The 17,196-nt window shown below is 41.6% G+C and overlaps 1 protein-coding gene across 20 annotated transcripts in view; it reads right to left on the bottom strand.

Annotated features, from left to right (window-relative positions):
- Nucleotides 1-440: 440 nt before the first annotated feature.
- IL1RAPL2 (interleukin 1 receptor accessory protein like 2) overlaps nucleotides 441-17,196 on the bottom strand; it is a 391,415-nt gene continuing 374,659 nt past the window's right edge. For 14 of the 20 annotated variants that reach the window (XM_084534704.1, XM_084534717.1, XM_084534715.1 and 11 more), the window contains 3 exons: nucleotides 16,974-17,117; nucleotides 13,099-13,269; nucleotides 441-4,111 (listed from right to left, as the gene is read on the bottom strand). In XM_084534704.1, the coding sequence (XP_084390830.1) occupies nucleotides 3,414-4,111; nucleotides 13,099-13,269; nucleotides 16,974-17,117 (1,013 nt within the window). In that variant the 3' untranslated portion in view covers nucleotides 441-3,413. The remainder of the gene's footprint in view (nucleotides 4,112-13,098; nucleotides 13,270-16,973; nucleotides 17,118-17,196) is intronic. The other 6 variants (XM_084534710.1, XM_084534711.1, XM_084534716.1 and 3 more) reach the window with 1 other exon arrangement.

Raw genomic sequence — 17,196 nt, forward strand, 5'->3', positions numbered from 1 at the left:
TCCAGCACACAGCCCCCCTCAACTGCCAATATTCATTCTACCTTGTTGCTGAAATCAAAATTACCCTACTTTCTCTCTGCACTTTCTTTAGGAACGTTAAATCTGTAAAGACCAAACAGGTTTCCGATTTCTAACTCATTTCTATAGACAACCTTCCAACCACAATTGCTTCTTAAGCACATCGCACACAAGGATAAGCATACAAGCAATAGTTTCCAGACATTGCAACCAACCACTTTAAATGACCGTGCCCCAGACCAGAAGCCCCATGAGGCTGCAGCGAGGATGTTTGGTGCCGGTGACTTTGTCAGGCTGTGCAACAGCCTGCGGCTGGCAACGGCTGCGCGGTCGCACGAGTGCGATGCAGCACCCTGGCCTCTTCCCCAGAAATCCAGCTGAATAAGTACATGGTTTTGGTGAAACAGAGGAATGCGAAACACTCTTGGTTCAGCTAATGAAGTGTGCGTGAATGAGCCGGGACATTTTTGTCGTCGTGGCCCTGATCCAGCTGCCACCCCCAGCTAGGGGGGCGATTCTCATGGCTGCACGGGGGGACAAGTTCCCGGCCTCTGTGCCAGCCAGGCCCCCCCAACGGATGCACTGCACTGCTTGATGGTATTTTTCCAAACCCTCACTTACTGCCTAGGGTAACACTCCATCTCCAGCGTGTCACAGCAGTCTCACATGAACCTGAGTCAACGCGAGAGGCCTCCTGAGCTCAGGTCCCTTCCCCGCCCTGAAAGCAGAGGGGTACAGGCGGTTCTGGTTCACGTATATATTGTCAGAGCACTCAATACACACTTGGAAATCTTAAAGCAGGTCATGATGTGTCGTCTATAACTAAAATATATCGATACACAGACACACAATGTGCTTTTGCAAAATGACAGAAAAACTGTTCTTTTCATGGTACCTCAATACAAACATGGCTGCGTTTGGCTTTTTGAACACTACTGCTCTAAGAGACATATTGGCATCAGGTAAATAAATTTGCTACCCATATTTAATCATTGTAAATAAAAGAAGCAGACCAATCTGCGCATGGATTTTTTCTTTTTTCTTTTGAATTTGCATGCTTAATACAGAACTAGTAGGTTTAAAATCTCACTGAGCATTCTATGTGAATTAACCAGATTCTAAAGTAATGTGAAAAGGAAGAGAATGAAAAGTACAGCTTTTCATTTAAACATAGGCAGCTGTCTTCATGCAGGGATTTCTTTAGTTTTTCTTCTTTAAAATTACACTTTGCATTAAAGAACATAGCCAGTGTAAACACAGTCCGTAACACTTATAAAACAGTGCAAATTTTGTAGATTTCTGGGAGGAGGTTGAAATACAGATATTTATAATGGAGGTAAAATCACTTTCTCAGTAGAAAAATACGCATATTAAACACCTATCTCTATGTTCGGAACTTAACTTCACAAAAGAGCAAGTTATAGTTCTATAGTGTGTAAGAAATTAGCATCTCTCCTAGATCTCTATTTTGGTGTTAGTGTCAAATGCATAATAACGCTAGTGAAAGCAACAAGAGAAATGTATTATTTAGAACCTAAGAAAAAAATTATAGATAAAAACTGATGTAAGAGGACAATGAATAAAGAACTGGGGAAAGAAGCAATGGAAAAATACTGACCTCTCTGAATTATTGCACATTTGAGATCATTCTCATGGCCTTTGGGCCAATTCTGGATACTTCTAAGTCTTAGGTCAGCGTTTGTTTCCACTTTGACTGTAGGGTACAATTTAGGAACCACTGCAAAATGTTAAGGATTTACTGAGCTTGTTTGCTGATGAAACCACAGGCAGCTGAGTGCAGAGTGCTAACTTTTATCCATGCAATCAGAGAGAACAATGTGAAAAACATACTGAAATGCAGGCAAGATCGCTTGCCATACAAGTATTTCTGGGGACTTGCTTCAGCAGATCTGACTGAGACAAAACTCTTGTGTCTATTGTGTTTTCATTAACGCTGTGCCAAAAAAAAAAGCAAAATTGGCTTCTGCCTTCGTTATTTAGAGCCTTTTCCTTGAATACTGTTGTATACTGAACTTGTAATCAACTAGGCTGGAAATCTTCATGAAACACACTGCTCTGAAGAAAACTCACTGCGTAGCAATGTGTGATGCCGAGTGTCTGGGCAGCCCCTCATCCACAAGCAGCAAGAATGCTTTCCACTGAAGGTAAATGACAGTATCCTCATGCGACTGATGGGACCATGCACAGAAGTGAGAATGCAAGACCTGGCCATCTTTTTAAAAATATCACTTTTCACTACTTGCGCAGAGAGCGGAAATATTCCTGCTTCAGCTAGATTTTTAAGGTATAAAGTGACAGGTAGATTGGGAAAGAACTTGTCTCAGGTGATTATCACTGCAATTGAAGTCAGACTACTAGTAAACGTGAATAATTTAGCACTTCATCTCTGAATATTGCTGTAGTAATTATTTTCTATTGCTGACGTTCTCAGAAAAAGATTAATTTGAAATTGTAACTATTGATTTGGGGAAAAAAGCTATGTGAAATTACATTGCCTTTACTACAAATCTTAAAACAGCTCAAGATCTTAAGAAATTTCAAATCAATTAATTCACCAAAAGACAAATTTATACCTAATTTTAAAAAACGCCATTAAAAACCTGGAAAAATTATGAAATAATCTATAATCCACAGAAAAATTGTTTTAAATCCTCCTAAACATCTTTCAATATTCTAGTAGGTTGTTTAATAAAAACACATTGCTAATCATTCACTAGGAGTACAACATGCCTCAATAATAAAATGAAGGGATGCTGATGCAAGCAGGTGATTTATTTTGCAGTAGCTGTTACTATGCACTTTATCGATAAAGCTTCATCTGCCTTGTTTCAGCTGGTCATCTTCTAAAATGCATTGAAAGAGAATGCTACTGGGAAGATCTCCTCCTCCTTCCTTTTGAGAATGATTCACCCCTTGTGGTCTGTGCAGGAGATAATCATTTTTGTAGCATGATATGATATTAGAATTTCAAACCGTACTGAAGGTTATATGAGAAAACCAACAACTTCTGTGTATTTCAAATACTATTACATAAGTATGGATGCTGGAGATCATACACAGTGAACTTTTATCCATCCCAGATTGTAAACCTACTGTAGAATGTGACGTGTTTTTTCTTTCCCCCCACCCCCCCTTTTTTTTTATAGAAGCAATCAAGCTGTACATTAAAAGACAGGAAGGACATTACTGACTTACAAAAGAATGCCCCCTTTGTCAATAATTTGTAAATGTAAACAAAAAAGTTCAAGTAGAAAAGCAAGTAAGTGTGCCGCTGCTTCAAATATGATTTGTTGTCCCATGGGGTTTGGGCAAAGTTCTTTAAAAACACGTCTTCATGGCAGTCATGAAGCATCTCAGAAGTGTCCTGATCTTCACTACCAGATATCACTGGTGAAGCTAAGCTCCCTTGCTGATAAAGGTAGCAAGGGGTTGTTCCTGTGAAACTCCTGGGGATCCTTCATGGTATTGTTAAGAGGTAGCTGTCCATTTAGTAGTGTCAAAGGTATGTTACAGTATGTGTGGTGGTTGCTTATGGAAGCTATCGGCAACGTTGCTGCCGCCACATCGTATTCGTATCCTCTGCAGTAATGTCTCATTTGCACAGAATCTGCTTGATGGTAATCAGTTAAATCAGCCCGTGATTCTACCAGCGTGGCAGAAGTGCCTGTGACGGCAAGGGAGGGTACAGTCTGGAGGTCTCCGAAAAGGCCCTGCTCCGCAGAATCCAGGACCTGACGCCGAGACACCACCTCCTTTTTCTTCCCTGGCATTTCAAAGACAAGGCGCTTCCAAAACTTAGAATTCAGTTTGCTGCTTCTTGGTCCTTTCCACTTCACCACTGAGAGAAGTTTGATGGTGTGCTTTAAAGATTCCACTTCGTGATAATTCACTTTCCCTTTTAATTCAGTACACTCAATCAAAATAACTTTGATTTCTCCACTGACTAGCATGTTATGGAGTCTGTTTTCCATCTCAAAAATACTCCATCCTCTCCTGAGAACATAGTCTGGAGTTAACACGATAATGAGTCTTCTGCTTTGCTCAACACATCTTGTGAGATCTTCAATGTAGGCTACAAATTATAGAAAGAGAGAAAGAGTAAAGAATAAAGAAGACTATTGTATCAAAACATCAGGCTTGCAATTACGTTTAACAAAATCCTATAGCTCACTGATCCACGCCATTTAAGACAAGGGGCACTTCACGATATACTCCAACAGAAACAGGATTGTGCATCACAACACATTGCTATTAATAGAATATATACGAGAAAACTCCTCAATAACATCCTCAGTCCGTAACTGTTTCTCCCTGTTCATCTCAACAGAACGGCATTTACATAATATCCTCACTGTGTAGATGCATTACTGACTAAAAACACACAGTTCACTTACTGCCAAGTTATAGGTCAAGATCAATGTAATGTTTGTGTAAATTTTAACATTAACACTGGTTATGATTAAAGTCACATTGAGGGAAGCACACTCTGGGAAGCAGTTCTTGTGTTTCAGATGCAAGGGCAGGAGGATGCTGCAGGGTGTGCAAACTGTAACTAGCAAGTGCTCAGAAAGAAATCAACCTTATCACATGCAGAAGTTGTGCTATGGCATAGAAGCAGCATGGTAGCTCTTTCTTCTCTAGGTACTGACCACAAAAACACAGCAGCATTTTTTGTGGCTCAATGGTCTGTTTTAATACTGCAAACCTGTGCTTCTATGTACACCAAGGTATTAACAGAAACTTCACAAGTGATGGGAACAAATGGAAAATTTAAGCATATTGGAGGTGTTTATTTGCTGAGACATCAGTGATGAAGAAAATAGTATTCTTCTTTCATTCATGCACACCAAGAAGTTGCGAATGATCAGTGTAAGCAGAAATGCCAGCCCCATCATCAGCTCCATGAAGTCAGCTTACTGAACTTGAAACTGGTCTTGAAGTTGGACTTGGGTTTCTGATCCAGAGTTTCACTTGTCCCAGGGATGGCAGGGAAGAGATGCCAATTAGAGTGGTCTGACATGGAACGGGATGGGAAAGAGGTCTACTTACAGACCTGATCTAAAACCCATTTAAATGACAGGACTCCAAGAAGTTTCAATGGGTTTTGGGTCAGGACCAGCAACATGAAAACACTTGAAAGAAATACGAAGATCAGAAAAGTGTTCACTGGTTGCAGAGCATCGTGATTGTGAGCTTAGAGACGGGAAATTATTATTTTAACTACATGAACCTTTTGACCATGCTACTCAGAATGTGCTATCTGACAACAGAGGAGAAGCATGTGTTATAAATGAAGACTTGGACACAAAAGCTGCACAGAACAGATCTTTACTCAGCACAGGGCAGGGCCTCTCTTACACACACTGCCCTCTAGCAGGAACAACGATTACAAATAACATCATTAATCAACATCTGTTACTGCAAGACTCATTTTTATAGTCCCAGGCACCGTACCACAGCATGCTTATTCACACCACTTCCAGTAAAGTAAATAGCTACAAAATAGGCCAACAGGAACATTCTAAAATAGCTTATTTTCATGAGACTGAAGGCATAGTTAGCATCAAATCTGCCTTTACTAATGTTTTATTTCACCACTTAGCAGCAAGAAGAATTTCTTTCACAAATGGAAAAAAGAGGCAATTGTAAACATCCCACAGACACACACAAAATTAAGACATACACATACATTACAAATCTCTAGGCAACAATCCTGACTTTCAGTTTTATGATTCTTTAATCATGCAGCATTTACAGTTATTTTTTTTTCTCTTAAAATATTTTATGAGGACAACCCCCACATTGCTCTGTGTAAAATAGTTACTCATTAATGAAAAAAATTCAACATTATGATCCATGGGAGAGGCAGCAGAGAGGGGAGAGAATCAGCAACAATGAGAAAATGATAAGCAGAACTGGTGAAACAAAACTTAGGGAAAGGTAGAAATGTTCAATACAATGGAAAGAGATTATCCCAATGTATCAACAGCTCAGACTCTTCATTTTCTTCCTTTCTTTCTGCTCCCAAAAAGAAAGAATTTAGGTGGGAAGCTTCATCATTAGAGGTTGAATCTGCAAGATACAGTAAAACAACAAACTATCATGCATCTTTCCTGAGACATATTCATCCCTCCTCCAAACACCTCAGCACACTGCTATGTACAAGACAATTCTCTGCAGGACACATTCAGTACCATGTAGCCAGGTTAGCGCTAAGCACAGCCACGCATATCCTGTACGCATCCAATTCCAAAGAAAAAAGTCACTTCCCTTTCATATCTTCAAATATCCAGCAGCAATAATTTCAGTGGCAACAACCCATCCATTGCACCACCTCAACCGAAAACTCACCAGACTTTGCTTTAGCCGAAGAGGGAATAAGGTAGGAAGATGAGAGGAAAAATCCCCTATTTTCTCAGGTGTACACTTCTCCCCTCTGTGCCTCTCCCATACTTTGGTATGCCCTCCTTACTTGATGGATATTGCAACTTTGGAGCTCTTTCTACAGACAACTTTGTACAGACCTTCACAAATGACCACTAGGTGCAAATTCCAAATTGCAGCTGGTTCAATGATGGACACAGCCAATGTACAGGGGGTCTGCTGGTGCAGTGAGGATGAAATACACCGTATTACAGAAAAAAGTGGAAACCCAAATGAAAGGCAAACACCTTTTCCAGCCATCTGGCCCAGAAGCATTGAATATGCCCCATAACTTAAGCTTGGGAGAACTGCTACTACTTCCCTGGAGCACGTGGTTCCATTGGGTGCATCCTGCAGAATGCCCAATGTGCAGAACAAACATTTCTGCCAGGAAAAGCAAAGAAGGACGGGTTCCTGTCTTTCTAAAGCCTCTGGAAATTCATGCTTCTGCCCACCCTTCAGTGCTACAAGAGTGCATAAATTTTAGAGTTGCTAAATCACTCACCCACTCCCTTTCAATTCAGGATTAGAGACTGCTCAAAATAACGGAGGGTAAGCTCTCTTAAGTGTTCTCTCTATTAGAAGTATTAAATCCAAACCAGCTATATTGCAAAGGGATGGTTTTGCCTTTCTATTGAGCTAAAAGGTAATTGTCAAGCAGTGGTTCTGTTTCACTTTCAAGAAGAAACTGAACAAGCACTTCAGGATTCACATCACCAACCATCATCAACTGCAAGACTCCAGACAAGTATATTTTCATCAGATAAATGTCATTTCATTAAAACTTGATTGTTGTCAAAGAAGGAGTCCGTTTCAATGACATTTCATTATGAGGGGAGAAAAAATCTTGATGAAATCAGGATAATTTGTCTTTGTTTCTCAAAATTATATTGTATCATAAAGTATAAAGTAAAAATAAAATGGCAGAATTAGCATTAACCCACTTGATTTTATTGAAAAAGGACATTTTAATTTTGACCTTTTTTTTCTCTCCTCTTCTTGAAACACCATTTTGCAATATGGCACAAAAACAGTTTTCAAAACGTTAGCATTTCTCATTAAAAAATTACAGTTTTGGGAAGCTCTGCCACTAACTTACTTGTATCATGGCCAATGTGACCTTCAATGAAATATGGACAACAAGAAGTTTTAGACCCATAAACAAACGTTTTTTTTGCATGGTTGCCCCTCAGCGATGAAGACAGATAACCTGACAGCAAATACACACTCACTAGATACCGTCAACATGTAACGATGGTGAACGTAGTGTGGAGCACTGATGTCTGAGACACACATCCTATTTGCAAGACTGTAATCACCCATAATTACCTCCTGAATCCTGAATGAGCCACGCTAACCATGGGCCAGGAGGAAACCCAGACAACCTAATATGCAAGTGGTCCAAGATCAAGAAAACTAAAGAACACTATGGACACGGAGTTGCTTACACAAAGAAATATCTGACTAACTAGATTCAAACAATCTGCAAAAGCAGCTGAGGGAGAGGGGAAGAACACCAACCATATCACGTCTTATGGATATTTTTGGCAAATGTGGTCTGCAGCACCACAAGGACCAAGCAGTACGTGCCATCAACCATGCTGGCCAGTTCCTGACACTGAAAATAACCAGACCTTCTGACTCTGGCAACATGACTATCACTTGAGGAAGAGTTATTTATAGAAGAATAATTCAGTTCCCAATAGTTCCTAAACCCTAACTCGAGTTACTTTATTACAACAAAAATAACTGCTTGTCTTGCTTTTCCTGTTTTTTTAAATATTTGTTGCTTGTGTTAGCTCCAGCAAGAACAGCAATGCAGTCAGCAATGCTGAAACAGAACAGAGTGACAGCCTCTGCCCCAAAGAGAGCACAGTCCCACTATAAGCTAAGAGACGGGTGATGAGCACAACAGAAAGAAACAATAAAATAGAAGATGGCTTTGGTGGTATCTCCTTGAAGACCCAAGTGTCTGAAGTTGGTGATTTTGGGGAAACTGGTAGAGTAGTGGATGTTGGAATCAAAATTCTGGGTATTTAGAATCAGTCTTTGATTCTACGAGTCTTTCGTAGACACAGGCTGGGATCTGAAGGTCTCCAGCTCAATCCTCTGCCCCAAGCAGGAAGAGAAGATTCCTCAGGGCCTTGTCTAGTAGAGCTTTGAAAATCTCCAAGGATCTTCTCAAGGTTTCTTCTCTGGTGACTATGGGTACTGTCCTGGTGTCTGACCACCCTCATGGCAAGGGAAAATTTCCAAATATTAGATTGGAATTTTCAGGGTTAGAACTTCCATCTATGGCCTCTTATGCAACAACTGTGCATCTCTGAGAAGAGTCTGCCTCTGTGCTTTCCACCATCATTCTGCTGTATTTCATTTTTACTTGCCTGGCATTAACTGTAAGATTCATACAGAGCAAATAACCAGGGACTTCGTAAAGGAGTTTTTGTGGTGCTGAGTGCTCTATTTCCGATCCACGTAAATGGTATCACATACCTAATAAAGGCTCCTTGGGAACCCCAGGCACACTGTCCAAGTGGGTTTTCTTCATCCAGGAACTTAGGAAGCTCAGTCAACAACAACAGAAAACCAAACAAAACCAACAACACAAAAGAAACCCACTGCAGATGGGCAGACACAACTACAAACAGCCAGAAATCCAATATTGACTGTTGGGTGCTTTTTATTGGATGCCTGAGGTGCTCTCCTGTCATGCTGCCAAGCTCTTATTTCCCAGGTAAAAGCAAAGATTTTTATTCTATCAGTGTTGTTCTTTTCAGTGCCTGATCTCTACACCCTGGGCAGAGCTGGGGTGAATTGCTGGTGTGTTTTCAATCCCGTCAAGATCAAATGCGCGTATGCTTAGAGAGCAGCTAGATGATGTTCTAATAGATTAGTATTGCTGGTATTAAAAATACAAATAGACAGTCTTGATCTCTTCACTTTCAGGGTTTAAAATAATTTGTAGAAGCCACTGGAGAAAAATATCTTCCTCTGATGTAGATCCAATTTTAGAAAAATCAAGCACAAATATATCATTCTCTCTGTAGAAACATCCTCAGCAAGACAGAAAAAGTCTCAGATAAAAATGTAAGTATTTCTACTTTTTCCTCGGGTCTCCTAACACTGAATTAAAAAGCTCACAGGATTTGAGAGTCTGCTTGGCTGCGGAAAAGGGTTTGTTCAAAAAAGGTCTTGAAAAGTAATAAGGTAGAAAAAATGTTAATGGTTAAGAAGAATTAAGGCTCGCCACCTCCTTATACAGGCCGACATGTTCATTGGCGCCTTAGGTGCCCAGGCAGAGAGGTATATGTGCTGTCAGCTTTGAGGGAATGAAGAATGCTCTCTCTGTCATTACCAAAGGATACTCTTTAAGAAAGAATAGCTGGAATTAAAGTCAAACTTGGTCTTGCTGCTTACACAGCACACCACATGTGGCGTCTTGCTGCCTTGCCGCCCCTTCGGCCTGCACGGCTGCGTGGGCTTCTGCGTGAGGGAGAGCAGAGGAGCGGTGGCTGCTTGAGGCCTGTTTCCACCTCACCAGGTCACGGCTGGGTCCTTTCATGCTGTTCTCAGGCGACACCAAGAGTCTCCACAAAGGTCCTTGCTGGCTCCTGCGAGGTGGGCATCACCGAGGCCTTCAGTGCCCTTCCTGAGGGGTCTCCCACTAGGACAACATGCTTCGCTGGGATAGTTAGTAATTGTATTCCGGCTTTGGAGGGCACAGAAACCGACACTTCCTGCAAATGTGACTCAGGCTAATCTAACTTGGACTCCTGAGGCCAGGAATCTGCTTTCCAAAGATACGGCCTCGGCCCCCGCAGCCATCATCTCTGTCCTCCAAGGGCCAGCAACATCTGCTCCACACGCCTCCTTCAGACAGCCAGTCCTCAGCACAGAGCCAAAACGCAGAGGTGGGGACACTGCCAGGGACCCCCTTTCAGCAGAGGAGCTCTGCTGGGTGAGCAAACCCCTGCTCAGGTACATCTGGCTCGAACCTCTTCCACAGCTGCAGAGGGGCATGCGGTGCCTGCCACAGCTTTTCCCTAGAGGCGAATCACCTGGCAAAATCATAATCAAATTCGTCCTGAACTTTTCTGCAGTCAGCTTTTCAGTTTGTTCAGAGAAGTATCCAGGGAAGACAAACGAAATACTACTTAACATATCTATTTTTTGCTTGCTCTCAAACCCAAACAGCAGCTGTGTTACTGCATGCCAGGAAGCAAGCGCAATAATGCACACCCTCCTGTGGCAGCACCTTAAAACTGCAGAGATTGTGTGAAACAACCAGACTTAGAAAACACCCCAGATTTGCTGGAATCACACATTTAAGTACAGGGGAAAAGATACAGAAGGCAACATCAGCATGGAGAGCGGGAAAGCATTGTATCACACCAAGTCATTTACACCAAAAGACAAGGAAATGCGGTACACGTGAGAAGAAATATTTCCTAAAATCAAAATGGATAACTATGACCAAAACCCCGTTCTTCTATAGGAATATGCCCTGAAGAGCTGTATATTTTGTCGCATCTGCCACTTTTTGTGACAGTCACTCTAAAATATGTTAGGTTTGCCTCTGAAATTTCTAGCAGGTCGATAGCACATCATGCTGCCTGCTCTCCTCACTACGCACTGCAAGTCCTTGTAAGACTGGTGAGCATTGCACAAATGGCAGAAGCAGCCACGTTCCCTTCTCCTTTGCACACCAACAGCTTGCAAATAGAGGAGGCTGAGCCTTCCCTCCTTCCCCATCACCTTTCCCTCTCTCTTGCCCCCCTCAAAATCAAGTGCCACCCCCCATTTCTTTTCCAAAGCTGAAGTGTGCAAATCACTCTCATTTCGGATCCGTATTTTATTCTGTATTGTCATTATGCCTGATTAAGCGTTCTTGAAGCTCCATATGTTAGAATCAGGCCCTTTCATAACACTGAAGAAGTGAGTTTGAGAGGAAAAAAGAAGTATTAAGTCTGTGAATGCTCATAAATGAGAACTGACATTTTCAGGTACCCTACATTTTCAGGAGAGGTTTAATGAATACCCGAAGTGATGACAAGTATTTGCTGAGTGTCTGACTGACAAAAATAGACAAAAATAAAATACCAGGCTGGCTGGTATAGCAATTGGAAAGAAGGATCTCATTTCAGATTAATCTGTGCGTATAGTTATTGGTGAAAGGCCAGATTTAAACGCCAATTCACTTGTATAATTGCAGTGTATAACTGCTATACGGTTGGATATGAAACAACTATTTACTACAGTCCCGTGATTTTTAACACAAAAAGACATTTTCTCTTATTATCTAATAATTCAGTACCGCTTGCTTGGGCTGTCAGAAATAAAAAGGCTATAAGCCAAGTCCCCTTACTGGAATATGTTTCAGGGGACAGTAAAACTCACTCCTCGCAAGGGCAAAGCACAAAGGAATAAAGGAAGCAGCCCTGGGCTAGGAGCTGCAAATGCACATGATCGGTTCAAGCCACTGCAGGGGGTTTTGCATGATCTCTGCCTAGGCTCTGACTCCTCTCTCCCAGTGGGACTGGAGTCAGAGCTCTGCTTCCAGCTCCCTCAAATAGCAAAGAAACAGGCTTCAACTTCTGGGGCAGGCACTGGGTTTGGCAGCAGCAAGGCAGCAGTTTCAAGTCTTTGGCAGGCAGGCTGCTAATGCAGTCATGTTCTAGCTGTTTCATGTTTGGGGACATCTGCTCCAGTACAGTCAATGCTTTGTTTTCTTGTTCCTATTTCCTATCCAGTAGCATATACAGAAATAAGTTCATACACTCTTTTAGCATTTTTCATGGAAATGATTTGTAGCAGACAAAATTAGTGGGGGGGAAGGGGGAAGAAAGCATGCTTTTCACATGGGTAACATTTCAAATAAATATGATATTAAAGCAAACATATTGTGCCATTCCTTGACGTGATTCATGGTCTTTTTGACTTGTCCAGAAATGGATTTGGAAGAAGAGATGCCATAACCACAGCTCAGAAGGCATTAACTGTTGGTACAGACATCCAAAGGTGCTGCTGAATCTTCAGACGCAGCAGCAAAATTGATTTAAAATGGACAGCTGCATTTTACCATCAGCATGGAAGACAGCATCAGAGCACAGGACCGTGCACAGTCCCCTGAAGAATTAGTATTACTTACACAACACCGATACTGCTCAGAAATGCAACACTTGGTCAGAACTCTAATGAAAAACTACATGTTTGCCATTAATTGGAAAACTAATGTAGCTATTTATAAGGCTTCAAAGTTAGGGAAAAAAAGACAAAAAATAATCCCATTTTCAATAATAAAACAGAAACCACAAATCTTTTTTGGAACTTTCATTTTTAGCTCCTTGTATCTGACACAGAGATTTTATATTACACTATTGCTTGCAGCACTGCTGCCTCCCTTGTTGAAAGGTCCAGCTTCTGCCTCCACTGAAATCAATAGCAGCTCCCCCTCTGGTTTCAGTGGTGCAGGAACAAACTCTAAGCTAGAGCTCAAATCTGCAGCAGTGAGGAAACTTAGCTGCTCCTGACAGCCACTGCACAAGGACAGGCTTTCCCTATCTAGTATTTATTGCACAGTCCAGGCCTTCACAGCACATCGGAGGGAATTAAAACTCAAAGGTCAGAAATACTTACTTCCACTAGGAATCAGGTCCCTATCTGGAATGAAGAGCTTATATCCATAGTGCTTTTCGAGAACGTCTGGCAGGATTTCCAGTGCAAAGTGCTCCTCTTCGTTATTATCACAATCTAATGCATCGGGATCCACTTTGGTGTATGAGAGATACGCGTCATATTCCTTGTTGTCTGTAAGGAAACAAATTCACGTTCAGCCTGATGTGTGCAAAAGCACTAGAAAGAGCACAGGACAGTTCTAGAAAACTGTATTATTCCTAGAAATGATCACGCATTTCTCAGCAAAAGTGGTACTTTTCATATGAACATATAACCTGGCTTCTGCAGAGGAATTAGCTGGCTAGTATGTCTGGCTCATGTGGTCAGCGTACACACTTCATATCTGAAAAGATCTGGGAAAAAATCAAATACAAATATTAATGCTGGAACTTCTTATTTTAATCCTTTCTCTGGTGCTAATGGAAATCTTTCTTTCAACTCCCGTGCCTCAGGAGTGCTATGGTTATGGGAAAGTTTTGAGCTCTCACTTAAAGAACTTCCTTTCACAAATAAGTGTGAGAAATGCACAACTTAAACTCAAATGAATACTGATTATACAGAAAACAGTGTCAAATGTGAATAGTTCAAAGCATTCTTTCAGAAAATCTTCCAAATTTTAAAGCCAGCATATCGTAACTTTAGAGGTCATTTGATCCAGGACATTTTACATACCTGGGGCTCACCTTATTGGAGCTAGAAATAACTCCAAGAGCAAGTGTGGAGCAGGGAGAGACTTGCTCCTGCACTAGGATGCCTGTAGCTCAGGGTGGAAACAAAGCCTCAGGGCTTCATCAAAAGGTGGGTGACAGAGGGGACCCCAGAAAATGCCTTGTGAGGAAAGCTGGGCTGTGTCACAGAGGTCTGGCAACGCAATTCCCTTCCCCTCCTGCACAGCACCGGGGCTAGACTCCAGCTCTCCGCATCCGACACACAGAGCTGAGAGCTGGCAAGCGTGCCAGGAACAGAAGTGGCACCGCTATCGAGCTCGAGATCCATGCTGTGATCAGGCTGTCTTAGTGACATTTCTCTTTGTTATTCCTCTGCAGTAATGGAAAAGAGTGTATTGAAAAAGTCAACCTTCAGCAATTTAGTCTCCAGGGAAGAGCACAGCTGCCATTATTTACAGAAATGAAAAATCAAACAGTTAATGTTGTGAGGACAAAACTGCATGAATGGGGGATTGCTGAGTGCCAATTATCTGTGAAGAACTGCGCACATGAAAGGTAATGGAAGCAGTTAAAACTCATCAATACATTCCAATAAAAAGAAAAAATAGCTAATCATAATACAACACGTTCTTCAATGACCTTGAAACGATGGTGATGGTGACTTTCTTATAATTCCTGACACAAAGCCAGGTCCATGAGGGTCAGAACCACAGACGAAGCATGTGAATAATTGTCTGTAAAAGGCAATTTGCCTGGTGTCACCGGAGCTCTATGGGAGGAGGTCCACCTGGTGTGCTGGCATTTCTCTGAAATCAGCAGCTCACAGAACTGGTAGTGACTGACGGAAAGTTGACAGAAGAACTAACAGCAAAGAAATGAAGGCCAGTTGGCTTTGGAGCCATGTCCAAAAACTGCTATCTTGTCTGTAATGAAGCTTGTTGAAACCTTTTAAGAGAAGCCAGCTACCACGGGATTCAGGACACAAACATCCCTGGAAACATCTGAGAGCTCTGTAAAGGTAGCAGAGCAAACCCCCGAGCACTGATGTGCTTGGTTACAAAGCAGCATGAAAGCTGTGCGCTAAGAGAGGAAGACAGGGACTGGGAACAGCGTGAACAGTCCCTGAGCTGAGTCCTGTCCCTTCCAGCTGCGTGGGTACCACTGCCCTCTCCAGCCGCCTCTATCCACAATGCAAGCAAGCAAAAGGGAGAGAGAAGCAGCTCCCCCAGGGCTCCCGTCAGTCCATATGCTTGTGCTACATCTCTGCAGTCCAGCTGCCTCTTCACAAGCCTGACATTTACAGGACGTTAACAGAAGGACCTAGCCATGCTCACCCACTGCTTGCTCTGTGTGCTTCAGATGCAGCACTGCTGGGGGCTATTTTGTAAGTGGCTTCCCTTACTCTTCAGTAGTGCTGAAATGTTTTGTCTAAAAGCAATGCTATGTACAACACAGGAAGTGAATGCATCCAACACTGCTTACACAGGGTGTTTTTAACAATTGGATGAAGCAAATCTTTTTGGTTCAAGATCTTTTACTTTAAAGAAATACACTTATAAAACGGGATATGATCCTGCAATTGCATATATGCAGCTGGCTTCTCGCAGGACCGCTACATTTTCACTCTATAGCCTACAGACGTAGGAAGAAACACACTGTGACTTGTGCAACATTCTGCCTCCATCTTTCATTCAGCAGGACCAGAACAAGATACAAGGCTGCAATAGCTCTAAAAGCAGGCACTGGAAAAACAAGAGGGTGATTTCAGAATTGTCATGCACACAGAATCCTTGAAGTACTCGTGAGGTCTCTTCTAAACAACTACAAAATAAATCATGTTTCATGAATTAAAAAGTAACCGAACAGTGAAGTTGCATTAATAAAAATGCAGCAGCTTCACACTGAAAACACGAGCTAAACAAATGAAAGCAATCTGGAGGAAAGCTACCACTTCACGTCACTTCTGGTTGGTGCAAACCAAGGAATCATATTGGTATAATCCCAAGGTACTACAAGTAAATTACCTCTAAAATCACACAATCTTACCCTTCACTTTCTCCTACATATTAGAATAAACATTGTCCAGTATTGTATAGTATGAGAAAAACATAACTGTAGGTTTTCCCACTTACACGAAGATTGAGAGAAGTTTCCTGACCTCTGTTCCTGCTATTTAACATTGCACATTCTATAACCCCTTGGATATCATTCCAGCCATCCTCCAGAACTCCTATGGATTTCTTTGCAGCCAAACCTTTTCACACTTCATCTACCCAGTGCTTAACAGAAAACAATTATTTCGATAAAGGTGATGCTAAGCCGAAGAAAGCAACACGTCTGTACAACTGCCCATTGTTTTTGCACAATGGGGGAAATGTGTTCCCCCGCTCCTTTTGCAAATACGTTATTGTTTCTAGATCCCACTCCAGACTGCCTACCTGACTCTTAAGTGCTGAAGTAGGCTATGAGAAGTACCTTTACTTGAATACTGTACTTTAGATCTTCAGCAGATACTAGTTATATGCACATTAATAGTATATTAACTATGCTATAATTCACTAGTATGATTCAAAACAGTTGGATTTAGTTCATCAGGGCTTATTCCAGCTTCACAGGAGCAGGAACATTCTATGTTCAGGGAAATTAAAGCTTCAATTTAAAAAACAGGCTTAGCTTTAGGCACCAAACAGATCATATGCTACCAAAAGTGTGTGGGGAACACTGAAAAACATTCCATGCTATTCTTAAATGTAGTCTTCAAGCAAGCTGTATATTTCCATTAAATTGTTTTCAGACTCGCAATTAACTGAGGTAACTAGTTAACCTCCATAACAATTGACTCTTACTAGTTCCTAGAGTTAGTCAACAGCCTAAAAATAATTGATGGGGAAATGTTTAAAAGAGTTTTGCTGGGGAATCGGTTCACAAACAGCATCCAAGTATCCATAATTGGGTCCTGAACATTTCTTCCTACTCCCATTTGCCTATGGAACGGACCAGTGACACTTCAGTGAACAGACTCTGATTCCAGTATGCTTTGAGAAAAAGTCTTAGGGATTTACACTTTTGGGTGTGTAGAAGTTTGAACTTAAACTAGAAATTTCACCACTTTGGACCTCTGAAATATTTCCAGTGCATAAATTATGAGTTTTCTGAGCAACTGCTTACCATCTGCTGCTTCATCTCCTCCAAAGTTCTGTCTGTAGAAGAGCATTAACTCTATGTTGTAGCACTTATAGATGGTCACCAGCAAAATAAGTAGAAGAAGGATGGCTCCCAAACCTCCAGCAAGCTCTATTTTGTAGATCAAATCTAAAATTACCAGGGAAAGACAAAGGGTATGATCTTTTTGAACTTTAATTGCTCTAATACACTGTATAATTCCACGTAA

This window comes from Aythya ferina (assembly GCF_964211825.1).
Source record: "Aythya ferina genome assembly, chromosome: 13".
Lineage (NCBI taxonomy): Eukaryota > Metazoa > Chordata > Aves > Anseriformes > Anatidae > Aythya > Aythya ferina.